This window comes from Caretta caretta, chromosome 15, assembly GCF_965140235.1.
Source record: "Caretta caretta isolate rCarCar2 chromosome 15, rCarCar1.hap1, whole genome shotgun sequence".
Lineage (NCBI taxonomy): Eukaryota > Metazoa > Chordata > Testudines > Cheloniidae > Caretta > Caretta caretta.
In genome coordinates this window covers 29,776,225-29,798,943 of record NC_134220.1, presented here as the reverse complement: position 1 = coordinate 29,798,943, position 22,719 = coordinate 29,776,225, and the positions used below count along the sequence as shown (strand labels likewise).

At 43.1% G+C, this 22,719-nt stretch overlaps 1 protein-coding gene across 1 annotated transcript in view; it reads right to left on the bottom strand.

The window, feature by feature from the left end:
• MYO1H (myosin IH) overlaps nucleotides 1-22,129 on the bottom strand; it is a 42,988-nt gene extending 20,859 nt beyond the window's left edge. The window contains exons 1-13 of the mRNA XM_048821503.2: nucleotides 21,974-22,129; nucleotides 20,197-20,312; nucleotides 18,709-18,907; nucleotides 17,558-17,638; nucleotides 16,857-17,036; nucleotides 14,159-14,257; nucleotides 11,841-11,954; nucleotides 10,219-10,290; nucleotides 9,000-9,119; nucleotides 7,692-7,759; nucleotides 6,593-6,698; nucleotides 5,327-5,407; nucleotides 854-945 (exon numbers count right to left, since the gene is read on the bottom strand). Of these exons, the coding sequence (XP_048677460.2) occupies nucleotides 854-945; nucleotides 5,327-5,407; nucleotides 6,593-6,698; nucleotides 7,692-7,759; nucleotides 9,000-9,119; nucleotides 10,219-10,290; nucleotides 11,841-11,954; nucleotides 14,159-14,257; nucleotides 16,857-17,036; nucleotides 17,558-17,638; nucleotides 18,709-18,907; nucleotides 20,197-20,312; nucleotides 21,974-22,099 (1,454 nt within the window). The 5' untranslated portion in view covers nucleotides 22,100-22,129. The remainder of the gene's footprint in view (nucleotides 1-853; nucleotides 946-5,326; nucleotides 5,408-6,592; nucleotides 6,699-7,691; nucleotides 7,760-8,999; nucleotides 9,120-10,218; nucleotides 10,291-11,840; nucleotides 11,955-14,158; nucleotides 14,258-16,856; nucleotides 17,037-17,557; nucleotides 17,639-18,708; nucleotides 18,908-20,196; nucleotides 20,313-21,973) is intronic.
• Between the last annotated feature and the right edge of the window lie 590 nt (nucleotides 22,130-22,719).

The following is a 22,719-nucleotide window of genomic DNA, read 5'->3' as shown; positions in this document are numbered from 1 at the left end:
GTCACACAGCTAGAAGTAACATTTCAGAAGCTTGATTCTGTGAACTGCTGGCTACTCATTTTCTTTTTTAAAAAACCAAAGGAGTACCTGTCGCACCTTAGAGACTAACCAATTTATTTGAGCATAAGCTTTCGTGAGCTATAGCTCACTTCATCGCTATAGCTCACGAAAGCTTATGCTCAAATAAATTGGTTAGTCTCTAAGGTGCGACAGGTACTCCTTTTTCTTTTTGCGGATACAGACTAATACAGCTGCTACTCTGAAACCGGTCATTGGTTTTTAGTTAGCCTTCTCTTATGGACACCCAGGTAGGGACCCGGTCTTCACCTGCATTTTTACAGCACCTACCACAGCAGAGCCCTGGCACTAGGCACTGCTGCAATAGAAATATTTACTAAAGGGATACTTCTCAGGAAGAATCCAGATGGGCTCTTTGGAGACGTTTGTATCCGACTCCAAATCCAAGCTTTGCAGGCTGGGCTCATCTCCAGGGCTCAGTTCTGCCAAGAACCTTCAACTCTCACTGACTTCAACACAAGTTGAAGCTATTTGTCACCTCACAGGATTGGTCCCAGATTTGGATATAAAATACACAGAAGGATGGATAAACTGGGCTCAAGTATTGGCAAGCTACTGATACAGGGAAGACAGGAATTCCCCCCCCCCCCCCCACATATACACACCACAGATTATAGTCTAACAATGTTGTTTGTCATAGCAGTAGATTGCAGGCAGCCTGCTAGACTGGGAATTTTTCTTTGGTATAAAACAGGACCATTCATCCTCAGAACAGAACACTGGAAACCCTAGGGAAAGTTTCCTCTACTGTAGGTTAGAGAGCCGAAGTGCATACGTCAGGAAGTGGGCATGATCTCCTACTTTCTCTTCCAACTTTTCCAGGAAACTTAAATCAGTTGCTTCACCAGGCCGTAAACATTCTTCATCCTTTAAAAAAAAAAAAAAAAAAAAAACCATTTCAGCATCTTAATCCGACCTCAGTCCCTGTTGATGGCAGATTAAGCATGATTTACTGACCTAAGATTTGCCAAAATCATTTTCTGTAATCTGTATTAAGTGTATAAATTCCCTCAGAAACCCCAACACTATTTAGAGAGTGGTCATTTGTACATCTGGGATTTGTGCTTACCTACTGATTTTAGGGTTTTCTAATGGGTAACTACAGTGATGGATGCTAAGTGCTGATGCATTGAGAAACTGGCCTAGTTTTCAGAAGGTTTATGAACCCAGTCCCATTACTTTCAATGAAAGCGGCATATTCTCAGCCCCTCATAGCATCAGGCCACAAGCAACTTGCCCAAAGTCACAGCATGTCCAAAACATGACATGACATCTGGGTTCTGCACTCAGTAGTGATTCCCAGTCCTGTGCTTTAACACAAAGTCATCTTTAATATCAAAGTACAGAGAAACATTTGCAACAAGATGCCTTGTTTCAGCAAGAAGAAAAGGAGTACTTGTGGTACCTTAGAGACTAACCAATTTATTTGAGCATGAGCTTTCGTGAGCTACAGCTCACTTCATCGGATGCATACCGTGGAAACTGCAGCAGACTTTATATATACACACAGAGAATATGAAACAATACCTCCTCCCACCCCACTGTCCTGCTGGTAATAGCTTATCTAAAGTGATCATCAGGTTGGGCCATTTCCAGCACAAATCCAGGTTTTCTCACCCTCCACTCCCCCACACAAATTCACTCTCCTGCTGGTGATAGCCCATCCAAAGTGACAACTCTTTACACAATGTGCATGATAATCAAGTTGGGCTATTTCCTGCACAAATCCAGGTTCTCACATCCCCCCCACCCCCATACACACAAACTCACTCTCCTGCTGGTAATAGCTCATCCAAACTGACCACTCTCCAAGTTTAAATCCAAGTTAAACCAGAACATCTGGGGGGCAGGGGGGTAGGAAAAAACAAGAGGAAATAGGCTACCTTGCATAATGACTTAGCCACTCCCAGGCTCTATTTAAGCCTAAATTAATAGTATCCAATTTGCAAATGAATTCCAATTCAGCAGTTTCTCGCTGGAGTCTGGATTTGAAGTTTTTTTGTTTTAAGATAGCGACCTTCATGTCTGTGATTGCGTGACCAGAGAGATTGAAGTGTTCTCCGACTGGTTTATGAATGTTATAATTCTTGACATCTGATTTGTGTCCATTTATTCTTTTACGTAGAGACTGTCCAGTTTGACCAATGTACATGGCAGAGGGGCATTGCTGGCACATGATGGCATATATCACATTGGTGGATGTGCAGGTGAACGAGCCTCTGATAGTGTGGCTGAGGTTATTAGGCCCTGTGATGGTGTCCCCTGAATAGATATGTGGGCACAATTGGCAACGGGCTTTGTTGCAAGGATAAGTTCCTGGGTTAGTGGTTCTGTTGTGTGGTATGTGGTTGTTGGTGAGTATTTGCTTCAGGTTGCGGGGCTGTCTGTAGGCAAGGACTGGCCTGTCTGCCACGATTTGTGAGAGTGCTGGGTCATCCTTTAGGATAGGTTGTAGATCCTTAATAATGCGTTGGAGGGGTTTTAGTTGGGGGCTGAAGGTGACGGCTAGTGGCGTTCTGTTATTTTCTTTGTTAGGCCTGTCCTGTAGTAGGTAACTTCTGGGAACTCTTCTGGCTCTATCAATCTGTTTCTTTACTTCTGCAGGTGGGTATTGTAGTTGTAAGAAAGCTTGACAGAGATCTTGTAGGTGTTTGTCTCTGTCTGAGGGGTTGGAGCAAATGCGGTTGTATCGCAGAGCTTGGCTGTAGACGATGGATCGTGTGGTGTGGTCAGGGTGAAAGCTGGAGGCATGCAGGTAGGAATAGCGGTCAGTAGGTTTCCGGTATAGGGTGGTGTTTATGTGGCCATTGTTTATTAGCACTGTAGTGTCCAGGAAGTGGATCTCTTGTGTGTACTGGACCAGGCTGAGGTTGGTGGTGGGATGGAAATTGTTGAAATCATGGTGGAATTCCTCACATATCTATTCAGGGGACACCATCACAGGGCCTAATAACCTCAGCCACACTATCAGAGGCTTGTTCACCTGCACATCCACCAATGTGATATATGCCATCATGTGCCAGCAATGCCCCTCTGCCATGTACATTGGTCAAACTGGACAGTCTCTACGTAAAAGAATAAATGGACACAAATCAGATGTCAAGAATTATAACATTCATAAACCAGTCGGAGAACACTTCAATCTCTCTGGTCACGCAATCACAGACATGAAGGTCGCTATCTTAAAACAAAAAAACTTCAAATCCAGACTCCAGCGAGAAACTGCTGAATTGGAATTCATTTGCAAATTGGATACTATTAATTTAGGCTTAAATAGAGCCTGGGAGTGGCTAAGTCATTATGCAAGGTAGCCTATTTCCTCTTGTTTTTTCCTACCCCCCTGCCCCCCAGATGTTCTGGTTTAACTTGGATTTAAACTTGGAGAGTGGTCAGTTTGGATGAGCTATTACCAGCAGGAGAGTGAGTTTGTGTGTATGGGGGTGGGGGGGATGTGAGAGAACCTGGATTTGTGCAGGAAATAGCCCAACTTGATTATCATGCACATTGTGTAAAGAGTTGTCACTTTGGATGGGCTATCACCAGCAGGAGAGTGAATTTGTGTGGGGGAGTGGAGGGTGAGAAAACCTGGATTTGTGCTGGAAATGGCCCAACCTGATGATCACTTTAGATAAGCTATTACCAGCAGGACAGTGGGGTGGGAGGAGGTATTGTTTCATATTCTCTGTGTGTATATATAAAGTCTGCTGCAGTTTCCACGGTATGCATCCGATGAAGTGAGCTGTAGCTCACGAAAGCTCATGCTCAAATAAATTGGTTAGTCTCTAAGGTGCCACAAGTACTCCTTTTCATTTTGCGAATACAGACTAACACGGCTGTTACTCTGAAACTTGTTTCAGCAAGGTAAATCTAGGGAGGTGGGATGTATTAAAATGTATTTCTCTATCATGATTTAAATTAAATGTACCACATTAGTGTACAATTAACTTTGAATGCCACTAAAATCTGGGCAGTGGACACACTCTTGTTCAAAGAAGAGTGCTACTGTTAAATAAATGCCAAGTAACTTTTTTCAAAACACAAACACATCTCATGACTGTTTAACTTAGTACAGTCTGGTTACAAGATAACATGTCATGGTAATTACTTGTAACTTATCAACTACAACATTACCATGAGAAACTATAATTAAGGTTTTCAGTTTAAAAAAACTATTCAGTTTCATACAGAACACCTATATACTTTCTTGTAAAATTCATAAGTCAGTTTTACAAGACTAGAGTTATACAGAAAATTTTACATTCTCTGCAAGTGTATGCCTCTCTCCTTGTCTGTTTCACATGAAGGTGGCAGGGTGGAAGAAGTGGATATCACTAGGCACTGAGACCCAGGAATACATAGATAAAGGCTAGAGATTCTTGGTCAACATTGATAACAGCTTCTAAGAGTCCAAAAGCCTCCAAACCTACTGGATTGTCATCTTTTCTACCTGAGAACTCCTCCCCCCCACCCCCCACACTATTATTATATTTATAGAAGAGTTCTGCTTGCACATGAACTTAATTAGGATAGGAATACTAGCATTAAGCTTCAATAATCATGATACTCCTGCCCTGGGTTACAGTGCATTAAACACTCGGCTTCTGTATCCATGTGATAAACTCTCCACTCCTCTGTCTACAAGTCAGCAAGTCATGGGGGTGTCAAAGCACAATGCATCACTGTTGAATTACATGCATCTTTACAGAAAGATGCTCTATAAATCTTGCCTCTCTTGTTTTTTGCATTTAAGAACAGATTGCCATACAGTAATTGTAATACCAAGTTCAAAGCAATTTGATTTTCTTTTAGGGTCCCCACCCCATTTTTCTCCAGAGAGGAGGGGAAGGCTGCTCTGCACTCTAGGAGTCCTCTTGCAGCCAGTGCCCTTAGTGATGTTGACAGGCTAGAAAGAGCTTCATTTGAGCAGCCCCTGCATCTTCCAATGCAGGACGGTGACCGCTGCAATTTGGGGCTTTTGAGGATAGAGATAAGTAAACGGGAGAGGAACAAGGAGAAAATCTCAGCACAGCTCAGAAGAGGTACAAGTTCCTCCAACTTTACTTTGGTGTTCTGTGGGGTCTTCAGACTCTATAACTTAGTATTCTACCCAACCCTTTTAATAGCAAAGGCCTGACAACAGAACTTGAGCATCCATATATTTACATCCTGGGTATTGTAGAGTTCTTACCATATTGAGAGAGTAATGGTATGGAATCACTGCACAATAAGGCACAAATTTTGTTCTTACCAGTATGGAGATTATTCCTTTGTGTTTCTCTTCAACCAAGTCACAGATGATCTTGTTGTTGAAATATGGAATTGGCTCCCACTGGTATTAGAAAGGGAAAAGTGATTTTCAAGAATTCAGAGAACTTTACCTACTCCAACCTGAAGTAATTCCATGTTAGGATTTAAGGTTTTATTGGAGAGGTTCTTGACCAAGCCACTCCTCAATATATTCCCCCTTTAAGCAGCATGAGCAGAGTTATCTTACTCATTACATTACTATACTGCAATCCTTCAGTCTCTTCTGTTGTAACATACACAGCTGCTTCTTTTGTTATTAGTATGTCTTTATCCAATGCACAGTTAACCTGTGGAACTTGTTGCCAGGGGATGTCGTGAAGGCCAAAAGTACAACTGGGCTCCAAAAAACGTTGAGAGGATAGGTCCTTCAATGGCTGTTAGCCAACTTGGTCAGGGATGCAACCCATGACCTACGTGTCCCTAAACCTGACTGCCAGAAGCGGGGACTGGATGACAGGGAACGGATCACTTGATAATTGTTCTGTTCATTCCCTTTGAAGCATCTGGTGCCCGACACAGTTGGAAGACAGTACATCGGACAAGATGGACCAATGGTCTGACCCTGCATGGCCATTCTTGTATTACAAGGATCTTCTTTATTTCTACAAAGGCATTTCATTGCAGAGTCTGTTTCTGGCCAAGAGTCTTAGTTCTGCCACATTCTCCTTCAAAGCATACAAATTAACTCAACCAGAATGACTGAACGCGATAGACAGGGTACAACTAGGAGTAATGGGATCAAAGAAGGGAAGGGGGAAGCTAGGCCAAGTATAGCAAGAGCTTCCTGTGAGTTCTATTACATAGCACAGGGGTTCTCAACTGGAAGCTGGGGGTTAAACAGGGATTCGAGAGTCATGACTATCCCACACATCCCATGTTGCCAAATGGGAGGAGGGCCTGACTAGATGAGAGAGGGCCCCCAGGACAGAAGAGGTTGAGAGCTACAGAGAGGACCGTCACCAAAGGGAAGCATTCTTTAAAAGTGTGACAACATGAAAATATACTGTAGATGATAATCCTGTATTAACTGAAGGGAACTGGACAGGTGGAACCACTATGCCTGTTCCATCTCAATCATCAATGATGGTATTTCAACTATAACGGGAAGTTTTGAAAAACACTATTAATGCCTTTGTGAATAAGAGTAAGTTTGCAGTGCAGTGATGTTCCCAAGAGAACAAGATAGGGAAAAAGCAATGAGAGTTACCTCTATGCCTTCCATCTCATATTCCTCCTGCTCTGCTTTCAGAGTCATTTCGATTAATAGCTGCTGGAGCTTTTCGTTGCAGTAATTGATGCAGAACTGTTCAAAACTTTTGAAAAATAAAATAAGCAAGAATAGCAATATGTATTAAAGGAAAGCTTTCTCTGTGTTGTCTTGGTTTGTAGGGAAACAAGTGTACAGAGAATTCCTATTTTAACCCTTCTCCCATGACAGGAGACGAGCCCATGAAATAGCTGAGGCAGCTGAAGTTTTGTTTTCCCAGTAGGATGATATTTTAATAGAAACAGCCCATATACCATTTCATGAGTGGCTACCTACCAGGTTAGATGTTTAATAAGAACTGGAGAACCAGTCTGGATAAAATACTCCACTCCTCCCTCCCCACCCACCTCCCCTAAAACTTCTGCTTGGAACTCAAACCAAATTAGAGAGCTTTGATAAAGTAAGTGAACTCCACCCTCTACCCTCCCCAAACACAGATGCACACTGTCATCTGGGCTGCAATTCCAGAAGGAAGTACCAACGTTCTTCCCAGAAGGGCTGTTTTTGAGAGACTCCCAGCCCACTTTTGCTGACACAGCAAGCTCAAAGCAGACTAACTGCTGAGTGTTTCTGAACTAAACTGCCACATTGTCATCCATCCTTCCCAACAGCCGTATAATTGAACCTATGAAGGCAGAATAAGTGTTCTAGGGCAAGGAGTTTTGTTTGGCTAGAAGAAGGTAGTTGTCACATCCTTCTCTCTAGAGGCTTTGAAAGCTGCCCCACACAAGATGGCGGCCCACTGCAATACTACATGTCCAGAATCCTATGGAAGAACGTGTGCTTTTAACACAATCAGCCAGATAGAGCAAAGTAGTGAGTCGAGGCTTTCACTGTACTTCACTTAGCCAGTTACGCCTACATACTGCAACACATGTCAGAGATTAGGTACAACTCAGAGCTGATGAAGGGAGCTGGGACTCAACTTCCTTGCCTTTCTGGGGTAAGCCAAAGCCTGAGCCCTAATGGCCATGCATTGCTTTGGAAGCAGACCCACATTAGTGTGCGCACAGTTTGACCCAGCTTCAGTGGCACTTACCTGTTTGTATCAAACACTTCAAACCCATAGATGTCAAGCAGCCCAATCACTGTTTTCCTGGTGAGGTCCTGCCAAACATACCATTAAATGCTCCATGAGGAAAAGAGGATTTCTGTAACTGGTCCAATTGCTCTGTATCATTCATGTGGTTCCCTTCACCTAGATTTTAATCTCTCATTTGTTCCCACTCTGCCACTGACCAGGGAGTTCAGGGAGACTCAATATAGGGACAGTGTCATTACAGCCTGGTCCCTCTAGCAGGCAATTCTGCTGCTGAACTGACCAGATATTTTGGTGAGCAAGCCAATACAGGTCTAAATATTCTTTGTGGAGGTTGGGCATAGGGGTAGGAGAGAATGTGGAATAAATCCCCTTTATCTTCTAATGGCTTCACCCTCCTGTAGGCACTGGGAGGATGGCCATCACATATTCGTTCCAGGCAACCACTGTCTTCTATATGTGGGTAGGACACAGGATCCCATGCTGGGGACTCCTGGCTGTTCCTAACTCTGTGTGAGCATTTGTAGTCTCCCCAGCTCAAAGCCTAATGTTAACTCTCAGACCTGGGTTTCTTAGCTGACAGTACAACACATTCTAGTGCACAGCTACTGTAGATGCAGAGAGGAATCCAACGATTAAATCATTAATGGGGGAATCTAGCCAACCCCCATTTTCTACAAAACTACATATCCAGGATAATGAAAACTGCTCTATGCATGGCTGTCTGGTGGCTTACCAAACCAAAAGCAAAGACCTCCTTCAACTAGTCTGGAAGGTCACTTCTCTCTCCTAAGCTACTTTCCATACAAGTTTCGTCACCATTTGGAAAACAATTTTTCTGGTCTTCTATAGAGCTCAGTTATATGCTAAACTCCCCTCATTTTGCACCAGCATTACAGACCAGCAAATAGCATGTTAGTTTGCTGCCACATGTCCAACAGGAGAAGCACATACCATAGTTTGGGTGGGTCCTACAGAGGCAGTGTTTCTTTTTTCTTATCAGCTATAAAGTGATCATGTATAGATCTGTGTTTACTTACTATCAGGATGGGCAATTTTAAAGCAGGTCATGCATTGGCCAAACTACCTGACAATGTATCTTTAGTATTCAATTAAAATAAAACCACACAAACAAGCAGAACATGAATCTCCATCTCACAGTGGTTTGGATCCCTGAACTCAACTAGCAGACTTGAGAAGTCTGGTGGAAACCACCACATTACTGTCTCATTCTGGAAGCACTGTCCACTCACTGAATGAGACAGTACTTGTCTGTAGAACACAGTATTAGCTAGAATAGGAACCAACCTTGTTGGCTAAAGATCCATTAATTTTGTTGACTAGCCAAGTAAAAGTCCGCCCATAAATCGCCTTAGCTGCTGCATCCCGAGCACAGAATGCCAAGTCTATGTTCAGGGGACTTAGGACCTGGGGGAAAAAAAAAAGCAGATAAAAATACTCAAATACAGTAACTAAGATAACTCAAAGTCAATAATTTTTAACTCATTTCATGCTTCTGGATTAGAGAGCAAGCTACCATGCGACAGCCTCCATTTCACACTGAAGCATGAGCAAGCCTTCGGATCAAAACTGACACCAGCGACAGCTAGCACCTCAGGCTGGTGTGACTACTGCTCTCCGGCCAGCTAGGAGACCGCACACTGGATCCTACTTCTACACATCTTCCATTCAGCTGCACACATCCTAACTTGTAACAGAGTTCAGACTGGTCCAGTCTCACAATGATGAGATGGATCTGAAGTCAAAGAGGTTTTGGATCATGGTTTTGAACTAGAGTGAGATATTCCATATATCATCTTTTTGGTCAGAAGGTACAAGACAGTAGCTACAAATCTCCTAGCATTAACATACAGGCTACAGGAGAGGAGTCACTGACAGTGAAGTAGATGAATAAAAGTAAGGATTGAGCCCCATTTTACCCCCTAATTTGGGGGCAAACATCCATCTATATACAAGGTAAATGTTGTATACCAGATATAAGGGGAAAATGGGCACACACTATCAGGATTAGGAGGCTGCATTTTGGGACTCTGAAAGCCATCAGAATTGCTGATGGCTTTTCCCCTTGAAATTTGGCAATCAACATTAAATGTTATAAGTGGACATTTTATACAAATGCTTGCATCTGCATTGAAGCAGAATTTATCAAGAAGCACTTTGCAGACTACACAAAGGAAGGTAATGTGGTTCAGACATGTGGCTGTGTGTAAACCTTCCTCGCTTCTGGCTTTTTTCATCACTTGTTATGTCACTCAGCAGGAAGGCAGCCTCACACCATGTCTCAACTTAATATCTCAGAAATTTACAAAGGAAGGTAACTATTCTTATCACAATTTTACAGATGGGAAAAGTCAGAAATTAAGGAAACATCACCAAGTTTGCTGAAAGAATCTGAGTGTGTCAAGAACAAAACATAGGGTACCCTGGCTCCTTATCCCAGGGTTTTACCACTAGACTGTTGACTTCTAATAGACTATGAGGAATCTGACACTGGCTTAATTTATACCTCCTCTGATCTGGCTTCTATCTTTCTGTGAGTAAGAGCTTCCTGTAGAATGGATAAGTGGACGCCCAATAACTGCCAAAGAAAAGAGCCACAGTTAGAGTACAAAGGGTAATTTCATGCACACAGTCAATTTGGAATGAAATGTCCAGGCTGCTTCCTTTTACTGTTCATTACTCTTGAAAACCCAAAACATAACAGGACAAACATCTGTATTTCTCTGCACCCACAGATAAGGAGTGAAATCCGTCATATTAAGGTTTAAAGGAAAAGGAACTGGACAACTGAGACAGCAATGGTATCTCTGGTCACACTGGGATTTTAAGGAAAATGCTGTAGTTACTTGCACTGGTTTAACATGATTGTCATGATTAGAGGTCGGTCAAGAATGCTCTCCCATAGTGTATTGGCAGACTGCCCAGGCACTTCGTAGGGGTTTGCTCCCTTGTGGAGTACTGAACTGCTGCTTCTCTGTTAGGGTGTAGCCCACACAACCCATTTCTGGTTGTTAGAGGGTGGCAGTATTGGCAGATTAAGTCACTCTGATCTCTTTTGTTGTATTTAAAACAATGTTAAGCAGTTGATTTCTACTGACAACAGGAAATTCCAAATGGATGCTGCTGCCACTCCAGTCTGAACAAGAAATTTGACCCTTTTGTGCATTGGATAAAAGGAGCCACAAACCAAAACACTGTGCCACCGCAGCAACAACTGTGCACATCTGTCAGCAGCCACCCTGCAAGCATGCAAAGTCACTTATGCAGGTCTGGGAAGTGACAGTGTGTCTTTATGCCAATTGGGGACAAAAACACTATTAAAAACAATGAGACAGAGGATATTCTAGTAATGACTTAATACACCACACCCACAATGAAAAGCATGGATCAGTTACACAAGAAGTGTAATATAATATAAATACCAGCAATGGCTAAAAGTTGAATTAAAATGCTAAGGGGCCTGGTTGCATATTATACAATACAGATTTCTACTTTTCCATCTTTATGCCGACAGCAAGAGCTGTTTAAAACATTTAAACTTTTGCACTGAGCTGCCAAATGCAGAATCCTAAGCTCATAGGGGTGCTATAAAGAGGACAGTGGAGAATAATTGATCAAGTCCACTGAAGGCAGGACAAGAACTAATGGGCTTAATCTGCAGCAAGGGAAATTTATGTTCGATATTAGGAAAAGCTTTCTAACTTTAAGGGTAGTTAAGCTCTGGAATAGGCTCCTGAGGTAGGTTGTGGAGTCCCCATCACTGGAAGTTTTTGAAAACAGTTTGGACAAACTTCTGGAAGGGATGGGCTAGATTCTTTGGTCCTGCCTCAGTGCAGGGGGCTTGACTATTTGACTTCTCAAGGTCCCTTCCACTCCTACATTTCTAGGATACCCTGATTAGCACAGGGACTGTTCAAGCTGGACCTGACGCACCTAGCCAATGTGAGCAGAGACCATCAGAGCGGAGACCATCCGTCTAGAGAATTTGGAAGCTTCCTAGGACAGTACGTGCTACCATCCACAAATTAAAAAACATAGCACGGAAGAGAAGCAACCCCTCAGACCTAGTGCCTTGGGCCCCCGCTTCCAAATCTGTATGGAAGATTCCTGTCTCCCCAGAGATGATACCTTTGAGATCCATTTGATCTGGCTGCTGTTAGTGATGATGGCATGACCGTTACAATCTTCTTCATATTGAATATTCCCCAGGTGCAGGACACTGGCAATGACCCCAAAGAGATGCTGAGGCCAAAGTGACAAAAAGACTGTTAAAAGCCAAGTTTATATGGTTACACGCAGTGATGAGCTGCCAAAATCTTCCCTATAAAAAGTTCCCTATAAAAAGTTCTGAGGTAAGGGATGTGCCCCAGTATGTATTTTTTGTACCAACAGGGTAACCATACGTCCGTATTTTCCCAGATGGCGATTTAAGAACCAAAAGGCCTGACCTGTCCGGGAAAATACGGGTGTATGTTAACCTTGCCTAAAGTTTTTTCAAAAAGATGGGCCTGAACTAGAAATGAGCTCCGTTTCACAGGTGTGGGGCCCTGCCACGCCCTGGGTGTGCGCTAGGGTGACCAGATGTCCCAATTTTATAGGGACAGTCCCGATTTTGGGGTCTTTCTTATATAGGGTCCTATGACCCTCCACCCCCTGTCCTGATTTTTCACACTTGCTGTCTGGTCACCCTAGGGTGTGCACATGTGTGGGTCCCAGCTGCTCCCTGCCCCCCTCATTGAAGCAGGTGTGCAGGGTTACTGCCCTGGGAACTGCAGGGCACCAGTGGACGTGGGGCCAGCTGCAGACAGGGGCGTGGTGCAGGGCTGGCTGGGGGTGCGCGCAGCAGGGGCTGGCTAAATACAGGGCAGGGGCTGGCTGTGGGCAGGGGGTAGCTGGAGGCAGGGGGTGGGTGCTCATAGGGAGCAAGCCAAGCAGCAGGACGCAGCCTAAGCCCAGCAGAGCAGCCGGGGACCCACCAGGCAGCAGCGGGAGCCCCAGGGCCAGGGGAGCAGCCGCAGCAACAAGGCTGGTGCCCAGGGCCAGGCGGCAGCCCACATGGCTCCTGCAGCGCAGCGCCCCCGACGGCCGGAGGAGGAATTACATCACTTCCCGGCCAGAGCCCATCAAAGCCTGAGCGCCCCCCGCAGGGAAGTGGGTTAAAACTGCTTCAAAATTTAACCACCGGTTCGTGCAAACTGGCTCCAGCTCACCACTGGTTACATGGTCGTTATTCTTAATGAGAGTATTGCTCTAGTTTGGCTCAGCGGTAGTGCAATCTGCTGATCTGAAAATCAACTACTGCTGAGGGAGACAGTGAGAGATCAGCAGCTACTTCTCTAGACATGGTACAGAAGGACACTCCAACCTGGCCGCCTCCTTCCAGTCTGACTCCCTGGGATATAAACATCTGACACTTCAAAATTAAGCCAGCTGCTCAACCTAAGAAATAGATGGATGGTGGGAATCACCGAAGTCCATGGGAGAGGCAAAGACAAGGTCACCAGGCATGCATGCATATAATAGGGCCTGCATCTCAGGCCATCTTGGTGCTGGGACCATCACTTTTATAGACCCTTCTTCCCTTACTCCTGAGAAGTTCACAACACAGGCAGCAAAAAAAGGGCACTTCGCTACATGATGCGGTTAAGCCAAAAGCAATCCTTGCACTTGCAAAATGGAGATAGAGAGCCATTTCAGAGAGGCATAGAGGATACCCCAATGAACTCTGGACCCAACTTAAAGTGGTATCAAAAATCAGTTAGTTAGGAACTGCAGAGAGGGAGAGAAGGGAGCATGTTTTAATTTGTACCATGCATTTGAAAGAGAATTGGTCGTTCAATAAAGCCACAACCATATCCCCCAAACTCCTAATTCTATGTCCCATGTTATGCAGGACATCAAATTAATCCTTCTGGTCTTAAAAAAAGAAAATCTATCAAGAAAATGTTTAATGATATGAAGAGTAACAGTTCCTGGTTTTTATAGGGGACATGAAGTTCTGGTGCCAATCTCTACCTTTATACACGTGACATTTTTCACCAGAGGTAGCACTATAGACTTCCTTTAGCAACACACTGCGGACACCAGAAACCACAGGGTGGGGAGGGGATCAGAAAGTTTGCTACTGGCCCAGTAATACTGTTTGTAAAGCACTTTCCCCTGGTGGGTACAGGCATTGGTTATTACATCCCATTTTCCTATCCATTATGGAATATCAGAAGCCCATAAGGTATTCAGACAATTCCTGCTCTAGGTGATCTTGTCCATGTCTTAGTGCAAGATTGTTCCCCACAACACATACTTCAGCACTGCATCCAGTCTTAGGTGTTCCACCACTTCCTTAAAGAGAGTTGTAGAGCCCTTATTTGGAAATTCCCCAGATATCCACCCTGAACCAGGATGGAATCAGCAGTTACCCCCTTTCATAAATGCACATCCCTTCATACCTCAATATCTGTTTCAGTGAAGTCAATGACAGAGAAGGCTTTGTGGACTGTTTTCCAGTCACTCTTGTCATTAATGGAAGACACTTTGGCACATCGACCCTATTGAGGAGAAGAAAGAGGCATGAAAACTTTGCATCCATCACTATAGTTCTATTGATCAGGTGATCTGTGTACCACTAGCCAATCTCACCTTGGCTTGGCATTTTTGATTCCCAGTTCTTTACCACCTTGTTTACAGGTATACACACAGGTTATTCCACCCCTGCCCATACAGCCCATGGCTCTACTTGTCAGTCCTTTCTGTAACCGTTACTTAAGAGCATGGTGTGTTTTGATTTTGGGTAAAATTGAAGGGCAAATTATCTGCATATTATACTCCATCAAAAACTAAAGGAAATAGGAGTCATAAAACAGCAGTTTGCGCAGATGATTCTGCATTTTATGAACAAGTGTAGGAATGCTTTTCTTCATCTCATATGTAACAGCTGCTTAAGTCAAGCTTACTTATTTTACACCAAATTAATAAAGAAAGACTTAAAGAGAGACCTTTACACCGAGTGTAACTTGCAGGTAGTCATTTTACTAGTTAATAGTTTAGGCCATGCTTTTCACTGAATCAAAGGGGTGTTTTTAAACACCAGCCAGCTGTTCTGCTTAGTAACATCTGCCATACAGTCACAATGCTTCTAGGATATAGTACTCATTTGCCAGGCAACAATTTAATGTTTATCACAGTCTATCAGACAGATTAAGAACTTCACAGCTGTGGACTAGGCAAAAGCTAAGGTGGAGTAAGTGGTTACCCACGCACAAATAGCCTCACTAAGAGGACTGAAGAATACAAAGTGATTGTATTGTTAAATTCCTTATTGAATAAGATCTCATTTCAGTTTGCTTCATTGTGAAATCCCTTTCTAAATTAATGGAGAGGCAAGGACAGGTAGAATTCATAACTAGAGAGTAGAAACTAATTCAGGGCCAAGTTTTAGTCTCTCATGCAGCTTTTACTTATTTCACAGCCTCAGAGCAGAATTTGGGCAAGCCATAGTGTTGTCTCATTCTAACGTGCTTTATCCAGTAATACTGCAGAAGTAAGTGCCTCAACTTCCTTTACTTCTAATATTGCTGCAGCTCTGGACCCAGGGCGAATCAATATCAAAAGGTGAAACAAGGGTAGAAAAATCATACTACTGACAGCTGTTCTACAGTATTATAATCACTTAGAAAGTCATTAGCTAGAGTCATAAAAAGAAAAAGGAGTACTTGTGGCACCTTAGAGACTAACCAATTTATTTGAGCATAAGCTTTCGTGAGCTACAGCTCACTTCATCGGATGCATACTGTGGAAACTGCAGAAGACATTATATACACAGAGACCATGAAACAATACCTTCTCCCACCCCACTCTCCTGCTGGTAATAGCTTATCTAAAGTGATCACTCTCCTTACAATGTGTATGATAATTAAGTTGGGCCATTTCCAGCACAAATCCGTGGAAGTGAAGAAACAGATTGATAGAGCCAGAAGAGTTCCCAGAAGTCACCTACTGCAGGACAGACCTAACAAAGAAAATAACAGAATGCCACTAGCAGTCACCTTCAGCCCCCAACTAAAACCCCTCCAACGCATTATTAAGGATCTACAACCTATCCTGAAGGATGACCCAACACTCTCACAAATCTTGGGAGACAGGCCAGTCCTTGCCTACAGACAGCCCCGCAACCTGAAGCAAATACTCACCAACAACCACACACCACACAACAGAACCACTAACCCAGGAACCTATCCTTGGAACAAAGCCCGTTGCCAACTGTGCCCACATATCTATTCAGGGGACACCATCACAGGGCCTAATAACATCAGCCACACTATCAGAGGCTCGTTCACCTGCACATCCACCTATGTGATATATGCCATCATGTGCCAGCAATGTCCCTCTGCCAAGTACATTGGTCAAACTGGACAGTCTCTACGTAAAAGAATAAATGGACACAAACCAGATGTCAAGAATTATAACATTCATAAACCAGTTGGAGAACACTTCAATCTCTCTGGTCACACAATTAGACATGAAGGTCGCTATCTTAAAACAAAAAACTTCAAATCCAGACTCCAGTGAGAAACTGCTGAATTGGAATTCATTTGCAAATTGGATACTATTAATTTAGGCTTAAATAGAGACTGGGAGTGGCTAAGTCATTATGCAAGGTAGTCTATTTTCCCTTGTTTTTTCCTACTCCCCCCAAGACGTTCTGGTTAAACTTGGATTTATGCTGGAAATGGCCCACCTTGATCATCATACACATTGTAAGGAGAGTGGTCACTTTAGATAAGCTATAACCAGCAGGAGAGTGGGGTGGGAGGAGGTATTGTTTCATGGTCTCTGTGTATATAACGTCTTCTGCAGTTTCCACAGTATGCATCCGATGAAGTGAGCTGTAGCTCACTTCATCATGCTCAAATAAATTGGTTAGTCTCTAAGGTGCCACAAGTACTCCTTTTCTTTTTGCGAATACAGACTAACACGGCTGCTACTCTGAAACCAGCTATAGTCATGACTTCTACCATACTGGAGTACTTGAACAGTAAAGAAAATCCATCAAGTCATAGGTGAGCATAATAAATAACAAGGTACTGCAGATCTATGCTGCCAAATTCATCACAGGTGGTTCCATGCTGGGGGCCTAATTATCCCAACCTGTATAAGATACATGTACTTCTGTGGATTGCGTTCTAGTCCTAGCCAGCGAAGCAGGTCATCTTCCCCACCCTCCAGCAACTGGTAGAAGATATGGAAATTCCGTTCCCCATTGTTTTGATGAACAACTCGGGATTTCTCAATCAGGTAACTGAGGATGTGCCCTCCTACTGGCGCTCCCTAGAGGGGAAAAACAAAACAAACAAAAAAAAACAGCCAGGTGAGCTTAGACTGCTAAGCCTTCAACACCCAACAGTCCAAGTGACAGGAAGTCAGCAGAAGTGTTGTTACTGTGTATTCTTATTAACACACATACTGTGACAGGCTTCTGGCGTCATTGCTACTCATCTGCTCTTCTTCCGCTTCATTAGTTTCTCTATTAAAATATCACTTACAAGTTGACACATACTGTCTGAGGAGTGACAGTCTTTTCAACTAACTCCTGCTCTGTAGTGAAATATTACCTTCTCCACTGAGCAGTTGGCTGTGTTGCCAATAAAGCTGAAAACTTCCAAGATACAAGACTTCAGACACCTCAGTCAAAAAACACAAGAGCAGTAAAAATTAGGTCAGAAGGTAGTCTGCAAGGTAAATAATTTTGCAGGGCAGTAGAAGGTTTACTGACTAAGTATTCCATGCTGGTGCCATGCAGCTACATAGCTATGCTTGTCTTGAGAATGGTCCAACACATTTGTTTTTACCTTAAAATCAAATTGGATATCCATGTATTTTCCAAACCTACTTGAGTTGTCATTACGCAGAGTTTTTGCATTTCCAAAAGCCTGCAGAGAAACAAGTAAAACCAAGTCACTCCTCTTGCTGCTGAGAGCTCTGCATCTAGAACTGGGGTCATGAGGAACTGAGGGAGAAACATCAGCATGTACAGCTTTAGATATCCTATGCACTTTTCCGCTTTTCATGCTTGGTAAGTCAATAGGCAGCTAAATCCCATGAAACTCTGAAAAATTAGGTTTGTGCTTACCGGAGACTTGACATACTTGCTTCCCTCCTTCCCCACCCTCTGCTGACACACTGCATTCCATAAGAGTAGAATCCATCTGCCCAGACACACCATTAGTTTACACTCAACATATGTTCAGTACTTTCAGTTCTCTGATTCTCTTCAGTTCGTTCTTCATGTAGGGTTAAGTATCAACGGCAGTAACTAAATGTGAGCCATTGTTTGGTCATGAATATTTAGACAAGCGTTCCTAAAATTTCTGACAATACGAGTACTTGTCATCCAAAATTCACTGAATGTGTGTGCCCACCAGGAGTCTATATCCAGCTCTCAGCGCATCTTATTTTGGGGAGAGCTCTAAAACCTGTCCAGAATAGCAGTATCCAGTTACCTTCCTGCACCTTAGGCAACTAGAGGGATAGGTGACAGATGCTTGTTCATTCATTGATATGGTTCAGCATTTATTAAGTGGTCTCAAAAATATTTTCTCCTTTCCTTATGGAGCACTACTGAGAAAAATCCCCTCTTTGCACAGAATTTATACTGAGGGAGAGAGACTAGGTGTTTTGATTATAGATGAAGAAATATTGTAAACTGAAAGTTACAAATGGAAAAAAATTTAAATCCCTGAACAGCAAATTGGCCTACATCAATTCCTTCACATTTTCCAAGTCAGACAGGGCATTCTTGCAAAGGGGCTGAAATTACTTTTCTTATAATGCAACCGGAGATCAAGTATCCCTGCAAACTAGAGGCCATTCTGCTGATTAGATCTCTTTTTCCTTCCACACATTCAAAACATTTCAGTTCTATATACAGAGAAATCTTGCAGACTCCAGCCAGTCTCTGCATGGTACACCTTTAGGGTTTTTTATTTTATTTTGGTTTTACCTCCAGAACTGGATTGGAGAGCAGCAGGCGATCACGGACTATTTGCAGCTGTTCCGTAGTTGGGCAGGTCACTGCAAAGTACTGCAAGATCTTCTTGGAGGCTTCTGTTTTCCCAGCTCCACTCTCCCCAGAGATGAGGATGAAATGGTTATTGTATTCAGCACACATTATCCGGTAGGCATTGTCAGCTATGGCATATCTGAATAAGAGAGTCGCCCCCCCAAAATCAAATCAGCTTTAAGAATTACTCGATATGAAACATCGATACAAAATGATGGCAGAAAGCTCTGACAGGAGTAAATGTTCCATAGGATCCTTAACACTGGAGACAGCTAAAATTTACAGACCTTGAACTGGACAGGCAAGCAATGTTCCCAGCAGAAAATTTGCTGATTCACAACTTCAAAGTAGAAACATTAATTCAAATTGAGAGGTAGGCACATGACGAAGGAAAAGAGCTTTATCAACAGAACCCATTTGGGCTATGCACACTGCTGTGGACCTAGGTTAGCATGCTGCAGGCCTGTGACCCAAAGGCAGAGACCAACCAACCTCAAATTTTCATTTTCAACGCAGCCAGCTGGTCAGTGCCAACTTCTGCCCATGAAGATATTTTAAAAGGTAACAGTTAGTGCAACCACTCTTACCGCCCCCCCCACCCCCGTTATTTGGGAAGAAAATGCAAAAATCTACATCCAGCTTTGAAATTTTACCTCAACCCACTCCTGCTCCCAGAACCAGCTGGAGGCAGAGTTATGAGCACTGAGAATAGATGGAGCCCACGGAGCCAGGAGGAAGGGCAGAGACTGTGAAAGGGAATGTTTCAGACAAACTAACGAGAGATATACTCAGTACTGGAATTATGCCAGGGCACATCATGGCGGAGCCCTGATGGTCTGACATCCCATCATCAGGTAAGTGAGGAAGGTATCCACTGAGCTCTGACTTGCTAGAAAAATTCCTTAATTCTAGCCCTGACTGACACAGATTCTTCCCTGTGGCTTTTGACAAATTGGCCTCTCAATTTCACCCTCTGTAAAATGGAGATAAATACTTACATGCCCTCACAGGAAAGTTGTGAAGAGTAATTAACATTCACAAAACATTTGAATTTTCAAAGCTGTGTTAATATTAAGTTGACATTACCCTCCTTCCAAGTTCTGACATCCAAATGCCAACCTTGCAGACATATACTAGACTAGATAATATTTAGTCCTGCCTTGAGGCAGGGGACTGGACTAGATGACCTCTCAAGGTCCCATCCAGTCCTATGATTCTATTATATGGTCTAATTGAAGTTATTTGATAAATAACCCAGCAAAGAGTAGCAAGTTCCTGTTAAGATTGCTATTAAGAAAAGTTCCCCCACTCCCACCAATTACTTCTGAAAGTGTTTGTAATATAAAAAACACAACAGTGCTAGACCTGACCGTGTGAAAGTCAAAGTGTTTATGTGAACTGAAAGCAGGGGAATTTAGTGCTACTTACATATGTGGTGGCAGTTCAAAAAAGTTGACCCCTTGATAGATCTCCATCTGTTTAACGGAGTAGAAATCCAACTCTTTGTAGGGATTCACAGATACTAGAAGGGTACCAATATATGTCTACAAGGAAGAACAGAGCGTAGACAAACAGAATGACTTCTCCTGAAGGGCAACCTCAAGCATACCATGTGAAAACCTGACAAAAATAGAACATGTGGAACTTTTCTGTAACAAAAGTTTTAAAGACTTCAGTATTTCTGTGCTCCATTTCTAACTCCCCATACACTTAAACCCTTATTTAAAAGGTTGGCTGGCAAAGTAATTACACTGGTTTAGTCCTTTAATTGCCCTAATAGAGACTTGATACCTCTGTCCCTTGATGCTTCTGGGATTTGATTCATATCCCAGTTAACATAGGAACGTATTTGCCCATAACGAACACTGTTCTGTTAGGTTTCAGAGGAACAGCCGTGTTAGTCTGTATTCGCAAAATGAAAAGGAGTACTTGTGGCACCTTAGAGACTAACCAATTTATTTGAGCATGATGAAGTGAGCTGTAGCTCACGAAAGCTCATGCTCAAATAAATTGGTTAGTCTCTAAGGTGCCACAAGTACTCCTTTTCTTTTTACTGTTCTGTTAATTCATTGAAAGTCTGCTATTCTCCAGATGTGATGCTGATGCGTCATAGGAAAGCTAAAGTCATAAGCCATTTGGTGGTTACTTAAACCTGTGCATGTCTGCAGTGTAGTAGCTGTGTTGGTCCCAGGATAGGAAGGAGACAAGATGAGTGAGGTAATCTCTTTTGTTGGACCAAACTTCTGTTGGTGGAAGGTACAAACTTTCAGGCTACACAGAGCTCTTCTTTCTGCTCTGCTTCCTTACCCAGACTTGAAGAGCTCTGTGTAGCTCAAAAGCTTGTACCTTTCCCCAGCAGAAGTTGGTCCAACTCTTTCTTAAGACTATATATGGAAAGAAATAATTCCTTCCTGAGCCCTGCAGATGAACAAATCTCAGGTTTCAAGGTGTAAGTCTAATTGCCTTAATTTCAGACTATTTCAGTGAGCCAACCTTACACAACACTTTAGAACCTAGTAACAACTGACACGCCATATTCCACCAAGCCCTTTCCTTTGTTCCCACTTGCCTCATCAAAATATTGAGATTCACCTAACAGAAGAGAGGTTTGGTAAGATTCTCTGCCATTTAAGATCTGCACAGCAACAAACGTTGCACTGTGGGTGCTCAGAACCTTTGAAAAAAATAGGGCCATTAAGAACTAGCAAATTTTCATCCTGCGGTTCAGTGCATTCTCTGTGCTGGCTTGGCTTTTCGTGTTCTTTTGTTATTTCTTGCACACCACTCGGACACCTGGACATAAACCATACCATCCACAGAAGATATAGATATAAAAAGTGTATCTAAAGGGCAAACAGGGCAGTCAGCCTGAGAGATTCTGTAAACATCCTTCAACCCTTCCCCATACAGCAGACATAACAGCAAAGCATTAGAAAGCCATAATCTTGGGGAGATATTCACTCTGTACTGACAAGCCAACACTGCAGCGACAAGAGAAATCAAGTCCACCAGGAACTCTGATCATCCCAATACAATGGTTCCACAGAGAAGCACCATTTGGCCTTACTCTTTGATCTGACTTGTAAGCAGGTTGTAGTCTGAGGCATGTCATCCTCCCACAATTACATGTTAGTTCACAGTATCTTCTAGACACAAGTACCAGTATTGCCATGAAAGAGGAAGTCATAAAAGCATGCAGATTTACGTAGATTAGGTTCTCTCTGTATCGTTTGCGAAGGTTGTCCAAGAAAGCAGCCTCACTGGTGTGGGAATCCAAAAGAACGAAGTCCTGTACCCCAACTCTGTCCCGGGCGATCAGAGCCCCTTCCATGTTCAGCTGGTTGTGGTTATCACTCACCTCTTCTTTCTACAATGCAAAGAAAGTAGCTCAGTTATGTGTGTTTGATCCTTTGTTTTCTGAAGGGGGAGCTTTCACACTGGAGTAAACTAAAAAAATCCATTTCTATTAAAAGCTCTGGACCTTTTCGTTATTTCAGCAATTAATGGCTTAATAAAGGGTTCCCTCCTTCCCAGCCTAATAGCTTGTTTGGTGCCATCAGAATCCTGTGTTTTAACATTCCACTTTGTGGTCATGGCCCAGTGGCTAAGGCATTAACCTGGGATGCAAGAGACCCGAGTTCAAATCTCCCAATGTGACATTGGGCAAATCTCCCACTAGGTGTGCCTCAGTTCTCAATCTGCACAATGGAGACAACAGCACTGCCCTGCCTCAGCATTATTGTGAGGAGAAATTCACTAAAGACTGAGGTGCCCAGGTGGGCTAGTGTAATGGGAGCTGTAAGTACCCAAGCTAAATACAGATAGCATTAATGCTGCCAATTCACCATTAACCGATCCTACAGTGAAGCACAAGGAAGCAACCTTAAATTTCAGCTCAAACACAGCTTTGGTAATTAGCAAGAAAAGAATGGTGACAATCCTTTAAAACGT